General features: G+C 54.1%; 2 protein-coding genes across 2 annotated transcripts; one reads left to right on the top strand and one right to left on the bottom strand.

The window, feature by feature from the left end:
* Window positions 1-80: 80 nt before the first annotated feature.
* Window positions 81-13,728, top strand: AKR7A2 (aldo-keto reductase family 7 member A2). The gene is made up of 7 exons (XM_070404220.1): window positions 81-440; window positions 9,971-10,158; window positions 10,340-10,444; window positions 11,161-11,257; window positions 11,448-11,547; window positions 12,167-12,296; window positions 13,327-13,728. Exons 1-7 carry the CDS (start codon window positions 104-106, stop codon window positions 13,486-13,488), a joined length of 1,119 nt encoding a protein of 372 aa, XP_070260321.1. The 5' UTR covers window positions 81-103; the 3' UTR covers window positions 13,489-13,728.
* MRTO4 (MRT4 homolog, ribosome maturation factor) lies at window positions 12,489-20,015 on the bottom strand. Its single transcript, XM_070404221.1, has 8 exons — window positions 19,915-20,015; window positions 17,944-18,002; window positions 17,160-17,263; window positions 16,140-16,221; window positions 15,817-15,884; window positions 15,482-15,633; window positions 15,009-15,085; window positions 12,489-14,902 (listed from the first exon to the last, which is right to left on the bottom strand). Exons 1-8 carry the CDS (start codon window positions 19,940-19,942, stop codon window positions 14,753-14,755), a joined length of 720 nt encoding a protein of 239 aa, XP_070260322.1. The 5' UTR covers window positions 19,943-20,015; the 3' UTR covers window positions 12,489-14,752.
* Between the last annotated feature and the right edge of the window lie 119 nt (window positions 20,016-20,134).

The following is a 20,134-nucleotide window of genomic DNA, read 5'->3' as shown; positions in this document are numbered from 1 at the left end:
CGCTCCTGGTCCCAGGTCGCGGCTCCCGCGCCGCCTCCTTCTCCGGCTCCTCCCCGCTGCGGCGGGCGGGTCCCAGGCGCCCCAGCGCGCAGGCGCGCACCCCATGTTGCGGGCGGTGTCTCGCGCTGTGGCTCGCGCCGCGGTTCGCTGCGCTCGGAGCCGCGGGTCCCCGCAGCCCCGCAGCGTGAGCAGCGCCGCTGCCATGTCCCGGCCGCGGCGGCCCGCCTCGGGCGCCTCGGGCGCCCCGGCCCGGCCGGCCACCGTGCTGGGCACCATGGAGATGGGGCGCCGCATGGACGCGCCTGCCAGCGCCGCGGCTGTGCGCGCCTTCCTGGAGCGCGGCCACACGGAGCTGGACACGGCCTTCATGTACAGCGACGGCCAGTCCGAGAGCATCCTGGGCGACCTGGGGCTCAGGCTGGGCGGCGGCGACTGCAAAGGTAACGCTAGTGCCCGCGCCCGGCCCCCCTGACTGCCCCCTGCCCCGTGCAGGACGCTGACCAGACCCGGGCCACTGTGCACCGACCGCGGTCGGGACCGACAGCTTCGTCCCCTCCCCTGGCCGCCTTGCAAGTCTGTGATTTGAATCCCAGCTCCTCGGGCCCAGTGCACGTATAGCCCCGGCAGCTGGGCAGTGCTTTGTCCTGATCACCTTCCCCTTCCCTTCTCCTTTAGGGGTTGCAACTCGGGAACCCCCAAGTCTGGTCTAGCCCTTAGCTTTCGACCCTTGTGCTTTCTTGGGGTAGCTCTCCGAGGCACTGGCCTCCAGAGCTGTGCGGTCCACGCCTGCAGTCATGCCAGGTGCCCATAACCAGGCCCCAGGCGCTTTGCCATGCTCCTCTCCCCATTGCCCTCAGCGTCCTGGCGCTCCCCAGCACCCTTTTCTCATCCTAGACTTTGCCCAGTTCAGTTGGCAGTCCCTAGACTTTGCTCAGTTCGGTTGGCAGTCCCCTTGGCGCTCTCAGGGAGAGCTGTAGCGATGCAGTCCGCAGGCTGGGCTGGGGGAGCAGAGAGGGAGGTGTGTGGGGGTCGGGGGTGGGATGGGGGGGAGGGTAAGATAGCCCAGGCCAGGCTTTGTTACGGGTAATAGGAGGGAAAGTGACTCTAACTGTTAGAGTCTAACACCTCCAGGGAGCTCAGTGTAGTGGTGAAGATTGAAGCCAGTGATTACTGGGGAACCCAGAAGGGGCAGCACCATGGGGAAAGGAGAGGAGGGGACCACTAGAACAGGGTGTGGCACTAGGGAAAGCTAAGAGGACACTGGGGCTGGGCCTTAAGGGGTCAGTAGTGGTTTGCTGGGCAGAGAATGGCAGAAAGGGGCATTAGAGCTGAGGGCACAGCTGTGCAAAGACTAGGATTGGAAATGCAAAGTGCCTGGTGTGAGGAGGTGTTACAGGATTCCAGGGCAGAGGAGTAGGGAAACTGAGACAGGAAAGTTAAAACAAGGCCAAACTGTGGGCATTTTGCAGCCAGCTTGTAACTAACAAACCATTATCTTCCCCAGCCAAGGACACGGAGCAAATGATTTAAAAAACCTCCTTGCCCTGGCCGGTTTGGCTCAGTGGATAGAGCGTTGGCCTGCGGACCAAGGGGTCCCAGGTTCGATTCCGGTCAAGGGCATGTACCTTGGTTGCGGGCACAACCCCAGTGGGGAGTGTGCAGGAGGTAGCTGATTGATGTTTCTCTCTCATCAGTGTTTCTAACTCTCTATCCCTCTCCCTTCCTCTCTGTGGAAAAATATCAATAAAATATATATTAAAAAAAAATAAAAAATAAAAAACCTCCTTAATGAGAGAATGCAGAAAGGGAGGGGGAAAGGGGGAAGGGAAAAAGGGCAGTTTTACTCCCTAAGCAGAGAAGCCAGCAATCTCAAGGCTTGGCAAGATTAGTTGCCAGGTGCTTTTCATGAATTCTGGGAAGGCCACAACAAAGTAAAAAAAGGGACCTTGAGAATTAATCTCTATCAAAACAGTCAGCAGAGGAATTTTGAAGCCTATAGACGGGAGGGTGTATAATGCCTCAGACCCCCACCCAACTTGCTCTTCAGATTAACTGAGAGCCTGTCTGTGCTTCATAAGCCAAATGTATAGGTTTGCTTACTTTCCTTTTCCTTTTTTCAATAAAGATACTGCCTTAATTACTGTAATAAATTGGCTTCTCACAACACAGTCAGGGTTTTTCATATAAATTCATCTCTGTGAAAAGACAAGAATCAAGGTTGGGGACAGTCTTCTCCCACTAGCTCAGGAGGCTGTCATGTACCGGGAACACCTCTCTCATGTCGGTAAGAGGTGCCTATAGCAGAAGGATGGCCAGCAGGCAGGTGTAGCTTGAAAGGGGGAAGTGTGTGTGTGTGGAGGGACAGACTGTCCCTCATTAGCCCGATGCCATTAAAAGTGACTAGTAGGATGCCTGGCATATAATGGGGCCCGGTAAATGCTAGCTAATATTGCTGTAACCAGACAACTAAGGGGTCCGGGGTGCCTGTCACTACTTGAGCCTATTCAGCAGAGACAGGGTTGAATCATATGAGCGTTTATTCCAATACTGCACACAGTATGGGTGAGCAGTAGGTCGTCCATAAAAATCTGCTCTGCAACCCCTTATAAGCCAGCTGCTTATATTGGGTAGGACAAAGATTACATGGGGAAGTAGAAGTTACAGGCATGGGGAAGTAGGTAATGAGGGCTGGGGTGGGACTCTCTTGTTTAAGCAACAAGGTTGTTAATCTTTCTATGATAATAGGCAGTTCTTGAATGAGAATGGCCCGAATTCCAAAGTTGACTCCCAGGTCCCAGGGTGACTGTGACTCCTGGGTCCCAGGGGTATACAACTCCCAGCCAGGTTAAAATGTGCTTTTCTTTAATCCGGTTAACAGAGCATGACTAATCTAATCTAATAATAGACAAACATGGTAATTGACTGTACCTCTGCTATGCTTCCCAATGGCTAATCAGCAGGATATGCAAATTAACCCAACCAAGATGGTGGCCGGCAGCCACGCAGCTGAAGCGAGCAGGAGGCTTGCTTGCTCCAGTGATGGAGGAAGCCAAGCTTCCCCGCCTGCGGCGGCCCGGCTCTGAGCTCTACTGTAAGCAACAAAGTTGCAATTATAGAAGCTAAACAAACCCCAGATACCTGCTTTCAGCAGGCTGTGGCCTCCGAGCTGGAGCAGCAACAAAGTTTCAATTATAGAAGGTATATAAATCCCAGAATAAAAAAAAGAAAAAGAAAAAAAGGAGAGGCTGGGAGCTTTAGGCCGGCTTGGCCAGCCTGAAAACAGCCCTCAGCCCCTCATCCAGATTGGCCAGGCACCCCAGTGGGGACCCCCACCCTAAAGGGGGTGCGGGCAGCCTGAAAACAGCCATCAGCCCCTCATCCAGGTTGGCCAGGCACCCAAGCAGGAACCCCACCCTGATCCAGGACACCCTTCAGGGCAAACCAGCCGGCCCCCACCCGTGCACCAGGCCTCTATCCTATATAGTAAAAGGGTAATATGCAAACTGACCCTAACAGCAGAAAGACTGGGAATGACTGGTCACTATGACACACACTGCCCACCAGGGGACAGACGCTCAATGCAGGAGCTGCCCTCTGGTGGTCAGTGTGCTTCCACATGGAGGAGCTCTGCTCAGCCACAAGACAGGCTGATGGCTGCCAGTACAGCGGTGGTGGTGGGAGCCTCTCCTGCCTCCTCAGCAGTGCTAAGGATGTCCGACTGAAGCTTAGGTCTGCTCCCCGTTGGCAAGTGGACATCCCCCGAGGGCTGCAGGGCTGCCAGAGGGATGTCTGATTGCCATCTTAGGCCCAATCCCCCGGGGAGCGGGCCTAAGCCAGCAGGTGGTCATCCCCCGAGGGGTCCCAGACTGCGAGAGGGCACAGGCCAGGCTGAGGGACCCCCCCCCCCCCCCCCCCGGCCCAGTGCACAAATTTTTGTGTACCAGGCCTCTAGTATTTCTTTTTTTTTTTTCTTAGAGAAACTTAATTTTCATTTAAAAAATAATAATAATAATAATTATTATTATATAGTGTTATGTTGGGGTCCAGCCCCAGCAGGTCCAGGGGTTCCCAAAGGTGTGGACGGAGTCGGCGAAGAAGGAATGACATGGATGCAGGGTTCAGTTCATCAGCATGGTTGGGTTCTCTCTAGCCAGGTTCTCTCTAGGTTCTCCAGCCAGGATCTCTAGCCAGGATCTCCAGCCAAGTTCTTGCCAGGTTCTCTTGCCATGTTCTCTCACTAGGTTCTCCAGCCAGGTTCTGTCTCTAGTATTTCTTATAACAATGTAAACACATTCAAACCTGTAAAGAGTTTTTGTGAGTTTGAGCCAAACTGTCGACAATTGCTGGGAAGCAGAATCTCAGTGGGTTGGGATAATGCTCTGGAGAATGGTGTTTTTTCCCCTTGTTTTATACATTACATTCAGAGGAGGAGACGTACATGGGTTCCATGAACTTCACTGGTGATAGATTAGAGAGGTGGGAGAAAGCAAAGGGGGCGGAGGGCGGGTTGGGGGCGGGGCGGGACAACAACTCTAGGATTGGATAAAAAGTAAAATGATAAAGACAGTACTTCTTGCCGAAACCGGTTTGGCTCAGTGAATAGAGCGTCGGCCTGCGGACTGAAGGGTCCCAGGTTCGATTCCGGTCAAGGGCATGTACCTGGGTTGCGGGCACATCCCCAGTGGGAGATGTGCAGGAGGCAGCTGATCGATGTTTCTCATCGATGTTTCTAACTCTCTATCTCTCTCCCTTCCTCTCTGTAAAAAATCAATAAAATATATTAAAAAAAAAGAAAAAAGACAGTACTTCTTTTACTTAGGTGGGTACAGAATAGTTAACAGGCAACAATGAATATGATAATAACAATGAAGGAATTTGTGGCATCTGTCTTGGCGCCCAGGGCATTTGGTTGTGCCCTGAGGGGTCCGGGGAAAAAGGGAAGTTACAAGTTACCCAGACATTTCAAGGATATGTTATCCTAGATGCAAAAAGACAATAGGCTCAGTTAAGGTAAAGATTGACCTTGTCAGGGAAGATACCAGCCTAGGACGGAACCACCTACCATAACTGCTTTTAGTTAAAGTTTAATTTCAGACCATCCTTGTGGTTACTTTAGGCCTTAGAGTTTGCAAGACCTCCATGCAGGCCTTCCCGGAGCTTGTCGGGTTAGCATGTGGCCCCTTTTGTCCACATAACTATAGCTAGTCCCCAATATTCTATTTTTGCCCCTAACACTGCCACACTTTGCCTTCTTACCCCCGCCCCCATCCCCCTGCAGGCTCTTCTTTCCCGGCCCTCGTGGGACTTCCCCTCTGGGTCCTTAGATTCATGGCTTGGTGGGTCTGGAGCAGCGGTTCTCAACCTGTGGGTCGAGACCCCTTCAGCGGTCGAACGACCCTTTCACAGGGGTCGCCTAAGACCATCCTGCATATCAGATATTTACATTACGATTCATAACAGTAGCAACATGACAGTTATGAAGTAGCAACGAAAATAATTTTATGGTTGGGTCACAACATGAGGAACTGTATTTAAAGGGCCAGAAGGTTGAGAACCACTGGTCTGGAGGAACCGAATGAGAACATGTATCGCAGGCCCGCACTTTCCAGTTCACCTGGCTGCCTCTCGCTGATAATGAAGGTTTTGTTTCTGAATTAGTGTTTCTCTTCCAGTCCTTCTCTGCTCCTTCTTTGAGGCCAGGCTCACTGGACCAAAGTCCTCAGGTCGGATCTGAGGCAAAGTTCACACTACGCTTGCAGGGGAATGGAGAATTGGGACTTGTGGCTTCATGCGCAGTGGTCTGATGACTTCCCTCTGAACTGCTGAGTTGCCTTTGGCAAGTATGAAAAGTGCAGACTCCATCCACCCACCAGTCCAGACAGCCAGCGTTCTTCATAGCATCTCCACGCTGCCTGCGTGGCAGAGCACCATCTCATTCTCACGGGGACTGTGTCTCTACAGTGGGTGTGGGGTATGCCCGCTTCCATGAGTCTGGAAGGGGAAGGGAAACTATAATTTCCTTCTGCTCATTTTGCCTTCTGCCTGTCTCTCAAATTGATCTCTGCCAGCGCTCATGTTCAGGCAGATGCATCTCTTCCCTGAATTCTCCCAGCAGCCTCTTTACCTGTCTTCATATTTCCAGGCCCGCCCCCTTGAGTTTTTTCTCTATACTGCAGCCAGAGTGCAGAACACACGCCGACTTTGGATGATGGTATCTGAGAAAAGCCTTTGGGCTGAGGCCCTGCCCTTTCTCTTCTCTCTTGTCCCATTGCTCCATGCCTGGAGTTTATCCTCTTGTAACTCAGAATTGCCAAGTATGGCCCTTCACATACTGTATTGCCTTCTGTTTGATTTTGCCTGTGTTCCCACCCTCTGGAACAGCCGTGGGAAAACTACGGCCCATGGGCCGGATCCGGCCCATTTGAAATGAATAAAACTAAAAAAAAAAAAAAAAAAAGATCGTATCCTTTTATGTAATGATGTTTACTTTGAATTTATATTAGTTCATACAAACACTCCATCCATGCTTTTGTTCCGGCCCTCTGGTCCAGTTTAAGAACCCATTGTGCCCTCGAGTCAAAAAGTTTGCCCACCCCTGCTCTGGAATATGCTTTCTGGCCTTCCTTGTTGACTCTGACTCATCCTGGGAGACTCAGCTTGGGGGTTACACCTCAGAGAAGCCTTCCCTGGCAGTCCCAGGCTGACCATATACCCCTTCTCTGGGCTCCTTGGGCACTGGTGCTTTTCTGTGTATTTACCGTATTGTAATCTCACCTTCTAGACCAGCAGTTCTCAACCTGTGGGTCATGACCCCTTTGGGGGTCGAACGACCCTTTCACAGGGGTCGCCTAAGACCATCAGAATACACATATATAATTACATATTGTTTTTTGTGATTAATCACTATGCTTTAATTATGTTCAATTTCTAACAATGAAATTGGGGGTCACTACAACATGAGGAACTGTATTAAAGGGTCACAGCATTAGGAAGGTTGAGAACCACTGTTTTAGACTCTGAGCTCCTTGAGGGTAGAGATCGAGTGTGTTTAGTTCATCTCTGTGTACTCAGCCTCCAGTGCAAGGCTTGGCACAGCCAGCAGTTTTATGACTAACTAGTAGCCCAGTGCATGAAATTCGTGCACTGGGGTTGGGGGGGGGGGGGGGAGAAGGGGCCCCTCAGTCTGGCCTTCACCCTCTCCAATCTGAGACCCCTCAGGGAATGTCCAACTATCTGTTTGTGCCCACACTTTTAACAGATAACAGCTCCATTGTTGTTCCTTTCTTATGCTTAAAATCATTGGAATTAGTAGGTATTCAAAGTGTGTATACACTTTGGGGGGACACCCTGTATATCTCTAGTCAGTGGTGAAAGAAACCAACAGCAGATTTGGAACCCCCAGACAGGGAACCTTGCTCATTCCCCACATGTCTCCCCACTTCACTTTCCACCTTCGTGGGCAGCAGGAGAATCAACATTTTCGCTCATTAATTCGGAAAAGCACGTCCTGTCACCTGTTGCCCGGCAGGAGTGCGCTAGGCCCCAAGCAAGCAAGGCTCAGTCAGGGCAGCCTTCACTCATGGGTGCTGGCACCCAAAGTGCACATTCCTCCTCTACAGTCGCCCCGACTATCCCACTATTTCACTGAGAAGACGGAATTCCTCTCTGCCTCTGGGCTCTTGATCTTGAACGCTGACCGAAGGCACCTCAGAGAGGGCCGCCCGTGCCCAGCAGGTGTGTCTATCTGCACCTGCTCCCACCTCAGCACCTGCATTAACCCCCCAGAGGTGATCTCGTAGCTGCACTGGCCTCCGTGGGAACAGGGCATCACCACTCCGCCCTCTCACTGTCTTCTCACAGGCGCCCACTCTCAGCACCCAGAACACCCAGACACTGTCCAAAGGATGTGAGCGCATCAGAGGGGATGTGTGCACATCCTCTGGGGGTGTTAGGCATGCCGGGTTGATGGAAGTGCAGTGGAGAGGTGGGGGCAACTTGTGCACGCCTTGGTTTGCAACTGTTGCAGGCGTGGGAGGGTGACAGTGTGCTGGGGGATGTTCGCATGCCAGGGGGGATGTGCACACTGGAGGCCTCTGGCTTTGCAGATCCGCAAACCCCCGTGGTGCAGCCAGGAGGACGTCAGTCTGGCCCGCCACGGTGGCTGTCCCTGCGATCCTGCACCTTCTGGGCCAGGAGGCGGATCTTGCGCAGTCACTCCTGGGCGCTGATGGCTGCTTCCCCGCCTGGCAGGGTCACAGATCCGTGTCTTAGTCCCGTGGACAGCCTCAAGCACTGCCCCCCGCCCGGCAGGGTCACAGATTTGGGTCCCGGACTGCAGACAGCATCCCTTGCTGCCCCCCTGGCCACCAGGTCACAGATCCGGGTCCCGGGACCACGGACAGCCTCAGCACTGCCCCCTGCCCGGCAGGGTCACAGATCCGAGTCCCGGACTGCAGACAGCCTCCCGCGGTGCCCCCCGTCCGGCAGGGTCACAGATCTGGGTCCCGGACTGCAGGCAGCCTTCTGTGGTGCCCCCGCCCGGCAGGGTCACAGATCCAGGTCCTGGGACCGTGGACAGCCTCAAGCACTGCCGCCCCACTCCCGAGGACATGGATCCAGGTCCCAGACCGCGGACAGCCTCAAGCACTGCCCCCCGCCTGGCAGGGTCACAGATCTGGGTCCCGAGACCTCGGACAGCCTCAAGTACTGCCCCCCGCCCGGCAGGGTCACAGATCTGGGTCCTGGGACCGTGGACAGCCTCCCGCGGTGCCCCCTGTCTGGCAGGGTCACAGGTCCAGGTCCTGGGACCGCGGACAACCACAAGCACTGCCCCCCGTCCAGCAGGGTCACAGATCTGGGTCCCGGGACCACGGACAGCCTCAAGCACTGTCCCCTGCCTGGCAGGGTCACAGATCTGAGTCCCAAACCGCAGACAGCCTTGCCTGCTGCCGCCTGCATTCAGTATGCAAATTAGCCACCATCTTGTTGCTTCAGGGTGGGGGTCCCCACTGGGGTGCCTGGCCAGTCTGGGTGAGGGGCTGAGGGCTGTTTTCAGGCTGGTGGGCGACTGAAGCTCCAAACCTCTCCTTTATTTATTTATTTATTTTTTATTCTGGCATTTATTTACCTTCTATGCCTGTCACTGGAGCTGAGAGCCGGCTTTCTCTCTGAAGCTTGGCTGCTGAAAGCAGGTTTCTGGCCTTTGTTTACCTTCTGTATTCGAAACAATGTTGCGGTCTTACTGGCTGAAGCCTGGCTAACTAAGCCGGTTTCTGGGGTTTTGTTTAGCTTCTATATTTCTTACAATGTTTCAGACTTAAAGCTTAGAGGCCGCAGCACAGGCGGGGAAGCTTGGATTCCTCCGTCACTGAAGCAAGGAAGCCTCCCTGTTCGCTTCAAGCTGCCTGGCTGCTGGCCGCCATCTTGGCTGGCAATTAATTTGCATATCTCACTGATTAGCCAATGGGAAGGGTAGCGGCTGTACGGCTAATTACCATGTTTCTCTTTTATTAGATAGGATAATCTATATATACAAAAGCCTAAGTGACCGAAGGCCCGCACTGACCACCAGGGGGCAGAAGCTCAATGCAGGAGCTGCCCCCTGGTGGTCAGTGCGCTCCCACAGCCAACCTCCTGCAGCGGGCCAACCTCCCATGGTCCCTCCTGGCCCCGGTCAGGACTGGCTAAATGGCCCTGATTGGCCCTGATTGCCCACCAGGCCAAGGAACTCCACCTGTGCACGAATTTGTGCACTGGGCCTCTAGTAGTTATAACAGCAGTGAACATTGAGAACTTACATGTAAGATCATGTAGTTCATCCTCATGATCTCCCAATGAAGACAGCACCATTATCATGCCTATTTTACAGATTATAGAGTCGAGGCTCAGGGAACTTAAATAATTTAGCCAGGGTCACATGGCTAGTAAGTGGTTATAATAAGTCTCTCAACTATTACATTCTCCCCCAAAGTGCAAATTGCCACTAAGGCCAATCCCTGGGATGGGAAGTCCCTGAAGCCTGACAGTCTCCGGTCCCAGCTGGAGACATCACTGAAGCGATTGCAATGCTCCCAGGTGGACCTCTTCTACCTGCATGCGCCTGACCATGGCACTCCCGTGGAAGAAACGCTACGTGCCTGCCACCAGCTTCACCAGGAGGTGAGGGTGGCACCCTGAGCTCCGGGAGGAGGTCTGCTGCTCCCTCTTTGGCCTGTCATTACCCAGGAGAGTGGAGGCTCCAGGGCTGCCCTGAAGGGTCACTCCGAGGGTCTTCACTGTGGTCTTCTCTTCCTGGTCTCCTGGAATGTGTTGGGTTCTGACCACCACCTCTCCCCTGCAGGGCAAGTTTGTGGAGCTTGGCCTCTCCAACTATGCAGCCTGGGAGGTGGCCGAGATCTGTACCCTCTGCAAGAGCAACGGCTGGATCCTTCCCACTGTGTACCAGGTGCGGGGCAGGTCTGCAGGGGCCTCGGTCTCCAGAGCTCCTGCTGATCCCGACCTCTCTTGGCCCCTCTGACTGACTCCATGCCCTCTCCATAGCATCCATTCCCCTGCTCACAGCCTGCATATGAGCCCCAGGTGCCCTCAGGATGACGTGCAAGCTCCTCAGCCTGGCCAGCCGGTACCTGCTTGCTCTGGCCCTGGCTCCCCTTTCTACCTACGTGAATACCTTGGTCCCATCCTTCCTGCCTCCTTGCTCTGCACGTCAGCCCGGAACACTCCTCCCCCTTCGCCCTGGTAGAAGTGCTCTTTCCTGATGCCCCTGCGGGGCCTCTCATCTCCAGACTTAATCAGCATACCTTCAGTGAGCACCTGCCATAGTCATAGAATCCGACTTTGTTGTGATCATCTGTCTCCTCTCTGTGTCTTTAACTCGCCTCTAACATCTCTTGGGGACAGAGACTTGCTGGACTTACTCATGTTTGGAAGCCCAGTGTTTCTCCCACAGTTGGCGCCCACAGATATTTGTGGAATGATAGCTCTAGTCTAGTGTCCCTTCCTGGGGCCCAACACTGTCTCCCCATCCCCTACCACCACTCGTGATCTGGGAAATCATTGCTGAAGTGCTGGACAGGTTTTGACTGAGGGTTTTGAAAGACGGTTGCTGGGGTCCTTTCCCTTGACATGTGCACCCTCTCTAGCCAGCCCTTCTCCCTGCAGGGCATGTACAACGCCACCACCCGGCAGGTGGAAACGGAGCTCTTCCCCTGCCTCAGGCACTTTGGACTGAGATTCTATGCCTACAACCCTTTGGCAGGTGCGGACTGTTGTGGGGACAAGGCTCCTCCTGGGGTGGGTGGGCATTCCTGGTCCTGGGGGGCAGGGAGGTGTTTGACGAGAGGCTGGGCTGTGTCTTCCATCCTTCCTGGTGCCCCTTCCCCAGTCCAGTCCAGAAGAGCCTCTGGGAACAAGGCAGGTCAGGGGATCTGACTGCAGCCTTCCCACAGGGGGCCTGCTGACCGGCAAGTACAAGTATGAGGACAAGGACGGGAAACAGCCTGTGGGCCGCTTCTTTGGAAATAGCTGGTCTGAGATCTACAGGGATCGGTGAGCTGGAGAAGTCTGTGTTAGGGGTTTGGGGGTGGGGGCTGTTGTCCTGATATCTGAATGGAGAAGTTCTAGGCTGCTTTCCTGTGGGCTCCAGGCCTTCCCTTGCAGCCTGGACCTATGTGAGTGGATTCCTGCAGGAATTACCAAACCCTCTGTGGGGTTCTTGTTTTCTTGGGACCTCTGGGAGGAAATGAGGACCCCTGGCCCTAATGCCAGATGGTCTTCCAAGCCACAGCTGTTCCTGGGAAATGCTCATCACCTGCCAAGAGGGAAGGAAAGAGCCCTGGATTGAGGCTCAGGAGGCCTGGGGCCTGCCCTTTGCACCAGCCACCTTTGCTCCACTGGGAAAGTGAGGGCAGGCTTTGTGTTCTTAGGAATAAAGATGTCGTGGAGGTCTCTGGTGAGGGAGCCACATCCTGAGTGGTTCTGCTGTCTAATAAGGCAGGAGACCCACTGCTAAAAAGGACACTGCCCTCCACACCCCCCCCACCCCCCGCAAGACCCCATGCTGTGGGGTTGGGGTAAGCACAGCTGCCCTGGTTGGCTCTTTGCCTGTGGCCCCAGTGTGACTGACCCCATGCTACTGACCTCTGTGCCACCCCCCTCACCTGTCCAGCTTCTGGAAGGAGCACCACTTCAAGGCCATTGCCCTGGTGGAGAAGGCCCTGCAGGCTGCATATGGCAGCAGTGCCCCCAGTATGACTTCAGCTGCCTTGCAATGGATGTACCACCACTCACAGCTCCAGGTAACCCAGCCATCCCAAGAGGCTCTGCTTCTGTTTTCCCTTTGTTGGAGGGTGGAAGGGAGAGGGCGACACAATTATTTGGTGACTTGAGATTACTCCTTTGCTTCCTCTGAAATTTCTCCATGGCCCAGTTCTTTTGGGTGGTAATCTTGTTCTTAAGTTCCTTTAGTGCCCTGTCACAAATACTATTGGCCTTATTAGGTATAATCCTAATTTTATTTTTATTTTTTAATCCTCACTTGAGGACTGATTTTATTTTTTTCTTTTAAGAGAGGCAGGGAGATGGGTGGGGTGGAGAGAGAGAAAAACATTGATGCGAGAAACATTGATTGGTTGCCTCCGGTATGTGCTGCAACTGGGGATCAAACCTGCAACCTTGGTATGTGCCCGGGCCAGGAATCGAACCTGCAGCCTTTTGGTGTACTGGATGATGCTCCAACCAAGTGAGCCACTCAGCCAGAGCAACATAATCCCAATTTTATTGAGGAAACAGGCTCAGAGGCTATGTTACTTGACCAGGGTCCCACGGCTACACCTGACTGGGCATGAACATCTGAGACCTACCTTTCTTAACCATTAGCATTTATTCCATCCTTGGCTGCCGGCTCTGCAGCGTCCAGCTCTGTCCCTGGTGGGGTTGCCCTCTCCCTGCTGTTTCCCCTCTCCCCAGGGCATTGCCTGGCTCCCTTTACTGAGCACCTATTAAGTGCCAGGCCTGAAGCAAAGTACTTCACAAACTTTTAATTCCCACAATCACCCTGTGAAGTTCAGGAAGCCTGAAGTCCAGAGAGGTCAAGTAAGTAACCCAGGTTTACCCAGCTGCCGAGTGCAGAGGCTCTGAACTTAGGTCTGTCTGCTGAGGCTGGAGGCAGGGCTTCCGAGCTGTTTGAAGGCAAGGTAAGTTTTTTCTGCAGTAACAGAAGGTAAAAACAGACATCAGACCCAAATCCAGCAGGGGCAGGGCTGGCAGGTGTGCATGACTGCAGCACTGTGTACCGGTGTGTTGATGCCTGTCCATCTCCCCTTCCAGGGTGCGCACAGGGATGCGGTCATCCTGGGCATGTCCAGCCTGGAGCAGCTGGAACAGAACCTGGCAGCCACCGAGCAAGGGCCCCTGGAGCCAGCTGTTGTGCAGGCCTTTGATCAAGCCTGGCACCTGGTTGCCCATGAATGTCCCAACTACTTCCGTTAGGCCTCGTCCTGGCTGGAGGCGGCGGAGGGTCCACTACGCCTGTCACCTTCCGTTCTCTCACCCTGGCCTTAAGCTGCCTTATGTAGCCTGTTCTTTTCTCATCTGTTCACAAATGTCTCCTATTTTCTTGGAATCCTCCCAGTTGCCTTCACAAAGTGTAAAGGCTGGGGCGTGAGTTGCTCCAGCGTTTCCTATTAGAATAAAGCAGGCACTTGACGGGTAGCCCAGGCCCGGAACAAACCTGTGAGCTTGTTTCTTCTGCTGCCAGCGGCCCTTCCTGTCTTCCCAAGGGCTGGGAGAAGGGTGCAGGAGTACGGACTCTCCATTGAAGGGCAGCGGCAGTGGGAAGGGCTCCCCAGCCTCCTGCGCTGACTGTAGCCTGACCTCTCTCAGGAGAGGGACTGGAGGTGGCCCTTCCACACACGATAAATGGCCACGGAACCTGAAGTAGGTTTTCTCTCATTCAGAAATGGCCTCACTGAGTCATTTACAAATAGAACAATTTGGGCAAAACCCTATCATTAGTCACCACCAAGACCTCGCAGGAAGCTGTGGAACATTAACACTCGATTTCCCCAGGGGCTTTCCTCTGGTCCTAGCCAAAGCCTCTGTCACCTGGTCCTCCAGAAGCTTGTCAGCTCTGGTTTGGGAGAGGGTGTAGGGGTAGGAAGAGCAGCCAAGGTGCCTGCTTTTCTTTTTATAAAATGTTTTTATTGATTTTAGAGGAAGGGGCATGGAGAGAAACATCAATCAGCTGCCTCTTGCCTGCCCCCTACTGGGGATTGAGCCCACAACCTGGGCATGTGCCCTGACGGAATGGAACCAGCAACCTCTCGGTGCATGGGACGATGCTCAACTGAGCCATGCCAGTCAGGGCCAAGGTGCCCAATTTTCTCAGTGAACCTGTTTCAGGCAAGGGCACTGAGGGCCAGGGAAGAGAAGCCCCGAGGCTGCTCTCCTGTGCCCAGAAGTCTCGCAGGAACTAGTGCTGGAAGCTGACTCAGGTGGTGAACAAAAGGAACCCTAGGAATCCGAACAAAAGTCCAAACCCAAAGGCCTGTTTTTCTGAGAAAAGTTCCTTTGCCATCTACAGGGAGAAACCCTGCAGACAGTTACTCTTTGTAGGGAAACAGTCTGTCCCTATCGCCCTCTCGTCTTCATCACAGCAAAACAAACAGCTGCTCCCCCAAGAGGGGCGGCGCTAGTCCAGTGTGGTCAAGATGACACCTGGCACCGCCGGGAGGCCCTCAGTCCCACGTGCCCGTCAGCAGTCGTCATCTTCCTCTGATTCTTCTGCCGACTCGGACGCGCTCTCTGGCAAGTCGTCTCCCATCTGTTGGAACCTTCCAGACTGTGCATCCCACATGTATTTGATGGTCACCTTGAATTCAGCCATCTCATACCCGAAAAGCTTCTGCAGGAGACAAAGGAACCGAGTCAGGAGGAGCGGGTGTGATCAGGAGTCTCTGGGCCCTCCCGCCATGGTCTGCAGACTGCTGGGCGGGCCAGGCCGGACTCACCAGGACGCGGGCCTGCTCTGGGGTCAGCACGTCGCCCTCCTTGCACACCTCATAGTCGGACAGCAGGGTCACCACACCTGCAGAGGAGGGGGGGCAAGCAGTTACTTCTGGCAGAGCTTTCTGTCCGCTGCCCAGAGTTGGGAGGAATCTGCGTGGCCACCTGTCCCCCCACCAATGCGCACACACAGGGAGGGGCACGGATTAATCGGTGTTCAGCAGCCTGTGGCGTATTTAGGGAGAAGTGACTGCCTCCCCCATTGTCTCCTGAGTGCTGTGTACTGGCTGTAAGTTCCTGTCCACATCCACCTCAACCCTGAGGCAGACACTCAGCCCCACTTTCTCACGAGAAAATGGAAGCTGGTAGAAATAACCTGCTCAGCCAGAAAGGGGAGGAGTGGGGGCCTGTCAGGTTTGGGAGCCTGTGCTCTTGGCCACTCAGCTGTGATCCTTCAGCTCCAGGGGCCTCCCCGTACCCTTCTTGAGGGCGGTGGGCAGGCCGAGCTGCCTCAGCTGTGGCTCCATGGAGTGCGGGAACTGCTCCAGGGGCCCCGGGTCCAGGTTCACGGTGAACGTTGCTTTGTTTCCAGCTCGGGCGTAGTCCATTTCCGCAAATTTCGTGAACCACCTTAAGGGAATGAAAAGCGTTGGAGGGGAGGTTCCTGACTGGCCCACCAGCCCACCTGAAGTCAGTGCTAGGAATAAAGACTTGGTAATGGGTTCCAGGAACCAGCTGCTGTCTCCCCTGTACAAAGTCCCTGGATTATTCCTTCCCCAGAGTCCATCCCCACCACGCTTCAAAAACACTCACTCATTCACTTCCTCCTTAGTGCGATTGGTGAAAAGGAGACCAACTTCACCCCTCAACTTCTTGCTGACCTAAAGAACAAAAGGGGGTAGGTCGGGTCACATTAGAGCAGCGGTTTTAGACTGGGGACAGTTTTCACCCCTGCTCCCCACATTTGGCAATATCTGGAGGCATTTTTGATGGTCACAGCTGGATCGAGGTTAAAGGAAGCCGGAGCTTTAAGCCAGACCTTGCTTTCCTGAGCCGGCTGGCTGGGATGCATGTCACGTGAGAGCAGCAGGAGAGAAGGCAGCTTTGGCCCCTCGGGGTGAGGGCCAGAGACTCACCTGATGTAGGTTGTCTTTGTATTCATCAGCTGGGCTTCGACCTAAGGCCACCATCATCACTTTGTTTTTGCCAAAGAACATCCTGCAGAGAGAGGAGGGGTCCGTGAAGGAGGTGGCCTGCCCAGCCCTCCCCTCAGTTAAGTGCAAACCAGCTCTACTCCTGCTTTATAGCTGGAGGTATGGTCAGACTCCCACTTCTTCCATGGAGCCCTGCCACTGTCTCCAGTCCAGTTTCCTGCCTATCGGCCCGACATTCACAATATGCCTACCAGCCTACTCTGAATATTATTATTATTATTTTTTTTTTTTAAAAAATATATTTTATTGATTTTTTACAGAGAGGAAGAGAGAGGGATAGAGAGTTAGAAACATTGATGAGAGAGAAACATCGACCAGCTGCCTCCTGCACATCCCCTACTGGGGGTGTGCCCGCAACCAACGTACATGCCCTTGACTGGAATCGAACCTGGGACCCTTCAGTCCGCAGGCCGACGCTCTATCCACTGAGCCAAACCGGTTTCGGCTACTCTGAATATTATTTATGTGGATATCTGCCCTCCCCGTCTGAATGTATGGAAGAGGCCCGTTAATGGTCTGAACCAGTGCTGGTGCAGCAACAGATCAGAATCATCATCCGCACTGTCATCATTCCAGCCCAAGGACAGGCACCAGCCACATGGCTTGTACAGCCTGCTGTTGGGTCCTGTGGCATCCCAGAGCACATCCTGACCTAAAACTGACAAGGTGTTCCTAAAAAGACGAGACCCCAGGGGTAAAGGAGCCCCTTTTCCTGGAGGGGTCAATGCTCAAACATTCCCTGAGCAATGACCAAGTCCAGCCCCCAAGAAGTTCAGTGCAAAACCAGCTATCACGGTTAAAAAGTGCCCTCCAGTGGCGGCATGGCACTTTGTCCTTCAGATGCCATCTGTCACTCGGGCAACCAAGAGTCAGTAACTGCCTCTGGGCTTTGAGCAGCGTGGCCCTTTCCACACTCCAAAGGGCCGCCCGCTGCCTGCTCACCGGCTGTGCTTCCAGGCGTTCCGGATGTCCTTCAACTTGCTGTTCCTCATGTTGGCCACGGAGAAGATGAACAGGTACTTGTACGTGTCCACACATTTCCGAAGCTGTGGAATAATTCATGGGGCTCTGAAGTTCAAGGGGCACCACGGGTTGGGCAACACTCCGGCCTCCGATGGGGAGAATATGCTCCAGGTCCCTTACGACCGGAAGTTCAGAACCGGAGGCCTCGGAGCCAGGATCCCTGAGCAGAGCAGGCGTGACCTCAAAGTGTCGGGGAAGCTGAGCCATGGGCCAAGATCCCATGGTCTTCCCAGGTTCTGACTTATCTGTGGCCACTTCCCTCACCGCCCTGGTCTGTCCACATTGCTGGCCACAGCTAAGTAGACACCTTTTACCCTGCCTGCAGCCCCCGGAATAGTGCAAACAGTGAGTTGGTGCATTTACCCATGCCTGACAACTCCCAGTTTTTTGACATCAGGCAGGCTAACAAATCTCTGTAAGCTTCAGTTACACAACTGCACAACAGTGACGACGTCAACTCCTATGAAGGATGAAGTGGAATGATACAGATGGAACACAGCCCCGTGCAGGGCAGAGTAAGAGCTCAGTCAAAGCTGGAAATCATTACTCTGAGATTGTTATTGGTGCTGCCACTGGAGCAAAAGGGCTGGACCAGCCTTTTCTTTCCTCCTTTTAAACAGAATGTTTCCCCAACATACAGTCCTATACCCACATTTCTAAACCAAATACAAGGTCTGGAAAAATAAAAAGAACAAGCTCTTACCTCTTCTATCAGGTTCTGTTTCAGTTCCAAGCCTTTCTTAGCAGTTTTGGTTAAGGAGACTAATACAAAAAAGAAAAAGGAGACATGATGAGAGACAAGCTGGGTGTCCTGGAGACTCATTTTTTCTCACCTCCAGTATCGTCTGGACCAAACCAGTCTGGGGAGAGGCAGCCAGGCTATTCCCAGGGTCCTCAGTGCTTTCTGTTGTTCCGGACCTGGGAGATCCACTGATATATTTCCTGTTACGCAAACAAACTAGATACTCCTTCACTCCTCTTAGTTTAACCTAGAATTCCGTATGCGGTGTGGGGTGGGTCTTCTTCCTGCTCACGGAGTGCTTTCAGTGGCAGACCCAGCCTGCTGGCTGAGGCAGGTCCCTTTCGGCTCTTGGCCATGGTGCAGAGACCATCTATGGCTGGCCTCTGCTGTGGAATGAATTAAGTCTGGGGGCTCATCACTGACCTCCTCTGCTGCACCTTTTGCAGTTTGGATCCATGGATGTAGCAATACCACTTTGGGGAGAAGTAAGCACCCCTACTGTAGCAACAGCTGGGCCCCAAATGGTCCCTTACCAGGAAGGGTTTGGCATTTGCCAGATCTCATCATGGCTCCCCTCCCAGAATCCACAAACACTTAGAAGAGCATCAGATGCAAAGCCCAGGGTGCCTCTTATTGATCCTGCCTGGGACTTAGTCCCTCCTCACAAGGCATACACACAGAAAGGCAACGCCACTGGTCAGGGCAAGTGCAGCACACGAGGGCCAACACAGCGCAACAATCCATTTTCTATCACTTCCACTGCTATAGCTGTGGACCAAGCCAACCTCATCCTGTCTTGGATTACTGCTGGTCTTTTGGCTTCCATCCTTGCCTCCATCTACCCAGTCCATTCTCAACAAGGCAACTAGGGCAATCTTTTAAAAGTAAAGTTAAACGTCATTCCTCTGTTCGGGCACATTTCATCCGGATCTGAAAGGCAATTCCTTGCAAAGGTCTAAAAAGCCCGCTCACTCTGCCCAATCCTCCTACCCCCTCTGCTCCCTCTGCTCTAGCCACACTGGCCTCTTGTCCCAGGACATGGCGAACACGCCCTCCTGTCAGTCAGTGTTTGACTGTTGTTTCCTCTCCTTGGAAAGCCATTATCCAGGTAACTCCGTGGGTAGTTCACTTCCTTCCTTCAGGTTTCTGCTCATTTGCCACCTCATCAGAGACCTTCTCTGGTCACAGTAAACAAAATTACAGCACCTGTTTCTCTCACTTTTACTCCACGGGACTCATCACTATCTGATATTAGTTATTCAGTTTTTGGTATAACGGGGCGGGGGGGGGGGGGGGGAGACATACTTCCCATGACTACAATGCTAAGCTCAATGAGGGCTCTAGGCCTTCCTTGCTGTATCCTCCTTTGCCTAGAGCCAGGCCCCTAAATATCTGTTGAGTGAATGTGCCAAACAGCCGGGGGGAGAGAGGCCCCCATGGTCGGGATGCTCGCTTAGGAGGTGCCATATGAACTGACAAGTGAGAACGTCAGCCGTAGGAAGACTGGGTCATAAGCAGGCCGGGCCACAGGAGCTGCCAGTACAGAACCAGATGCGAGAGCACGTCCGTGCTGAAGGAAGGGAGGCAGGCGGCCAGGGTGGCGACAGCGCGGACAACGAAGGGAGGTGGGCTGCGGTGGAAAGGTGGACCAGGGAGAGACCGGGCGCAGCTGGGCGCTCGGAAGCCGTTTCCCGGCCCAGCAGGCCTCGGGAGGACGCTCGAGCCGGTAACACGGTCTCCGCTCCCCTACCCCAGCCAGACTCCAGCGCCGTGGGAGGCTCCCCATCCCCAAGTGCTCCCGCGCCACCAGCAGCGAAGCTCCCTGAGAAGGTCTGGGTGTCCCACTCCGCGCCCCAAAGGTCCTCCGGCCCCCATCGCAGCCGGGACCCAGCCAGCAGGGCTCCCCTGAGTCCCCCATGTCGCTTTGCCCACCTTTCTTGTCGCGCTTGGACTTGGGCATCTCTCCGCAGGCACGTGCAGCGGAAGGCGGTGCGGCCTGTTAGGACCCCGGAGGCGCGGCCTGTTAGGACCCCGGCGGCGCGGGGGCCTCTGGGACGGCCCTCGGGAGCTGTCCTCGCAAGTGCCTGACCCAATCTGCGCTGCAGTCAGCCTCTCCGCCGGCCGCCACCTGCGCCCGTCCCCACGTCTCCAG

Source organism: Myotis yumanensis, unplaced genomic scaffold (genome assembly GCF_028538775.1).
Source record: "Myotis yumanensis isolate MYYU_CA2020_CCGP unplaced genomic scaffold, mMyoYum1.0.hap1 SCAF_2, whole genome shotgun sequence".
Classification (NCBI taxonomy): domain Eukaryota; kingdom Metazoa; phylum Chordata; class Mammalia; order Chiroptera; family Vespertilionidae; genus Myotis; species Myotis yumanensis.
Note: the sequence above shows the minus strand (reverse complement) of the source record. Positions and strands in the feature narration are given on the sequence as shown.

Bases quoted from the DNA above. Each gene is read 5' to 3' on its own strand.
- AKR7A2 (XM_070404220.1), top strand. From the start codon at position 104: ATGTTGCGGGCGGTGTCTCGCGCTGTGGCTCGCGCCGCGGTTCGCTGC. The intron at 10,159-10,339 runs GTGAGGGTGGCA...TCTCCCCTGCAG, and splicing joins GCCACCAGCTTCACCAGGAG to GGCAAGTTTGTGGAGCTTGG. The intron at 10,445-11,160 runs GTGCGGGGCAGG...TTCTCCCTGCAG, and splicing joins TCCTTCCCACTGTGTACCAG to GGCATGTACAACGCCACCAC.
- MRTO4 (XM_070404221.1), bottom strand. From the start codon at position 19,942: ATGCCCAAGTCCAAGCGCGACAAGAAAG. The intron at 18,003-19,914 runs GTGGGCAAAGCG...TTTTTGTATTAG, and splicing joins GTCCAAGCGCGACAAGAAAG to TCTCCTTAACCAAAACTGCT. The intron at 15,634-15,816 runs GTGAGTGTTTTT...CATTCCCTTAAG, and splicing joins ACTAAGGAGGAAGTGAATGA to GTGGTTCACGAAATTTGCGG.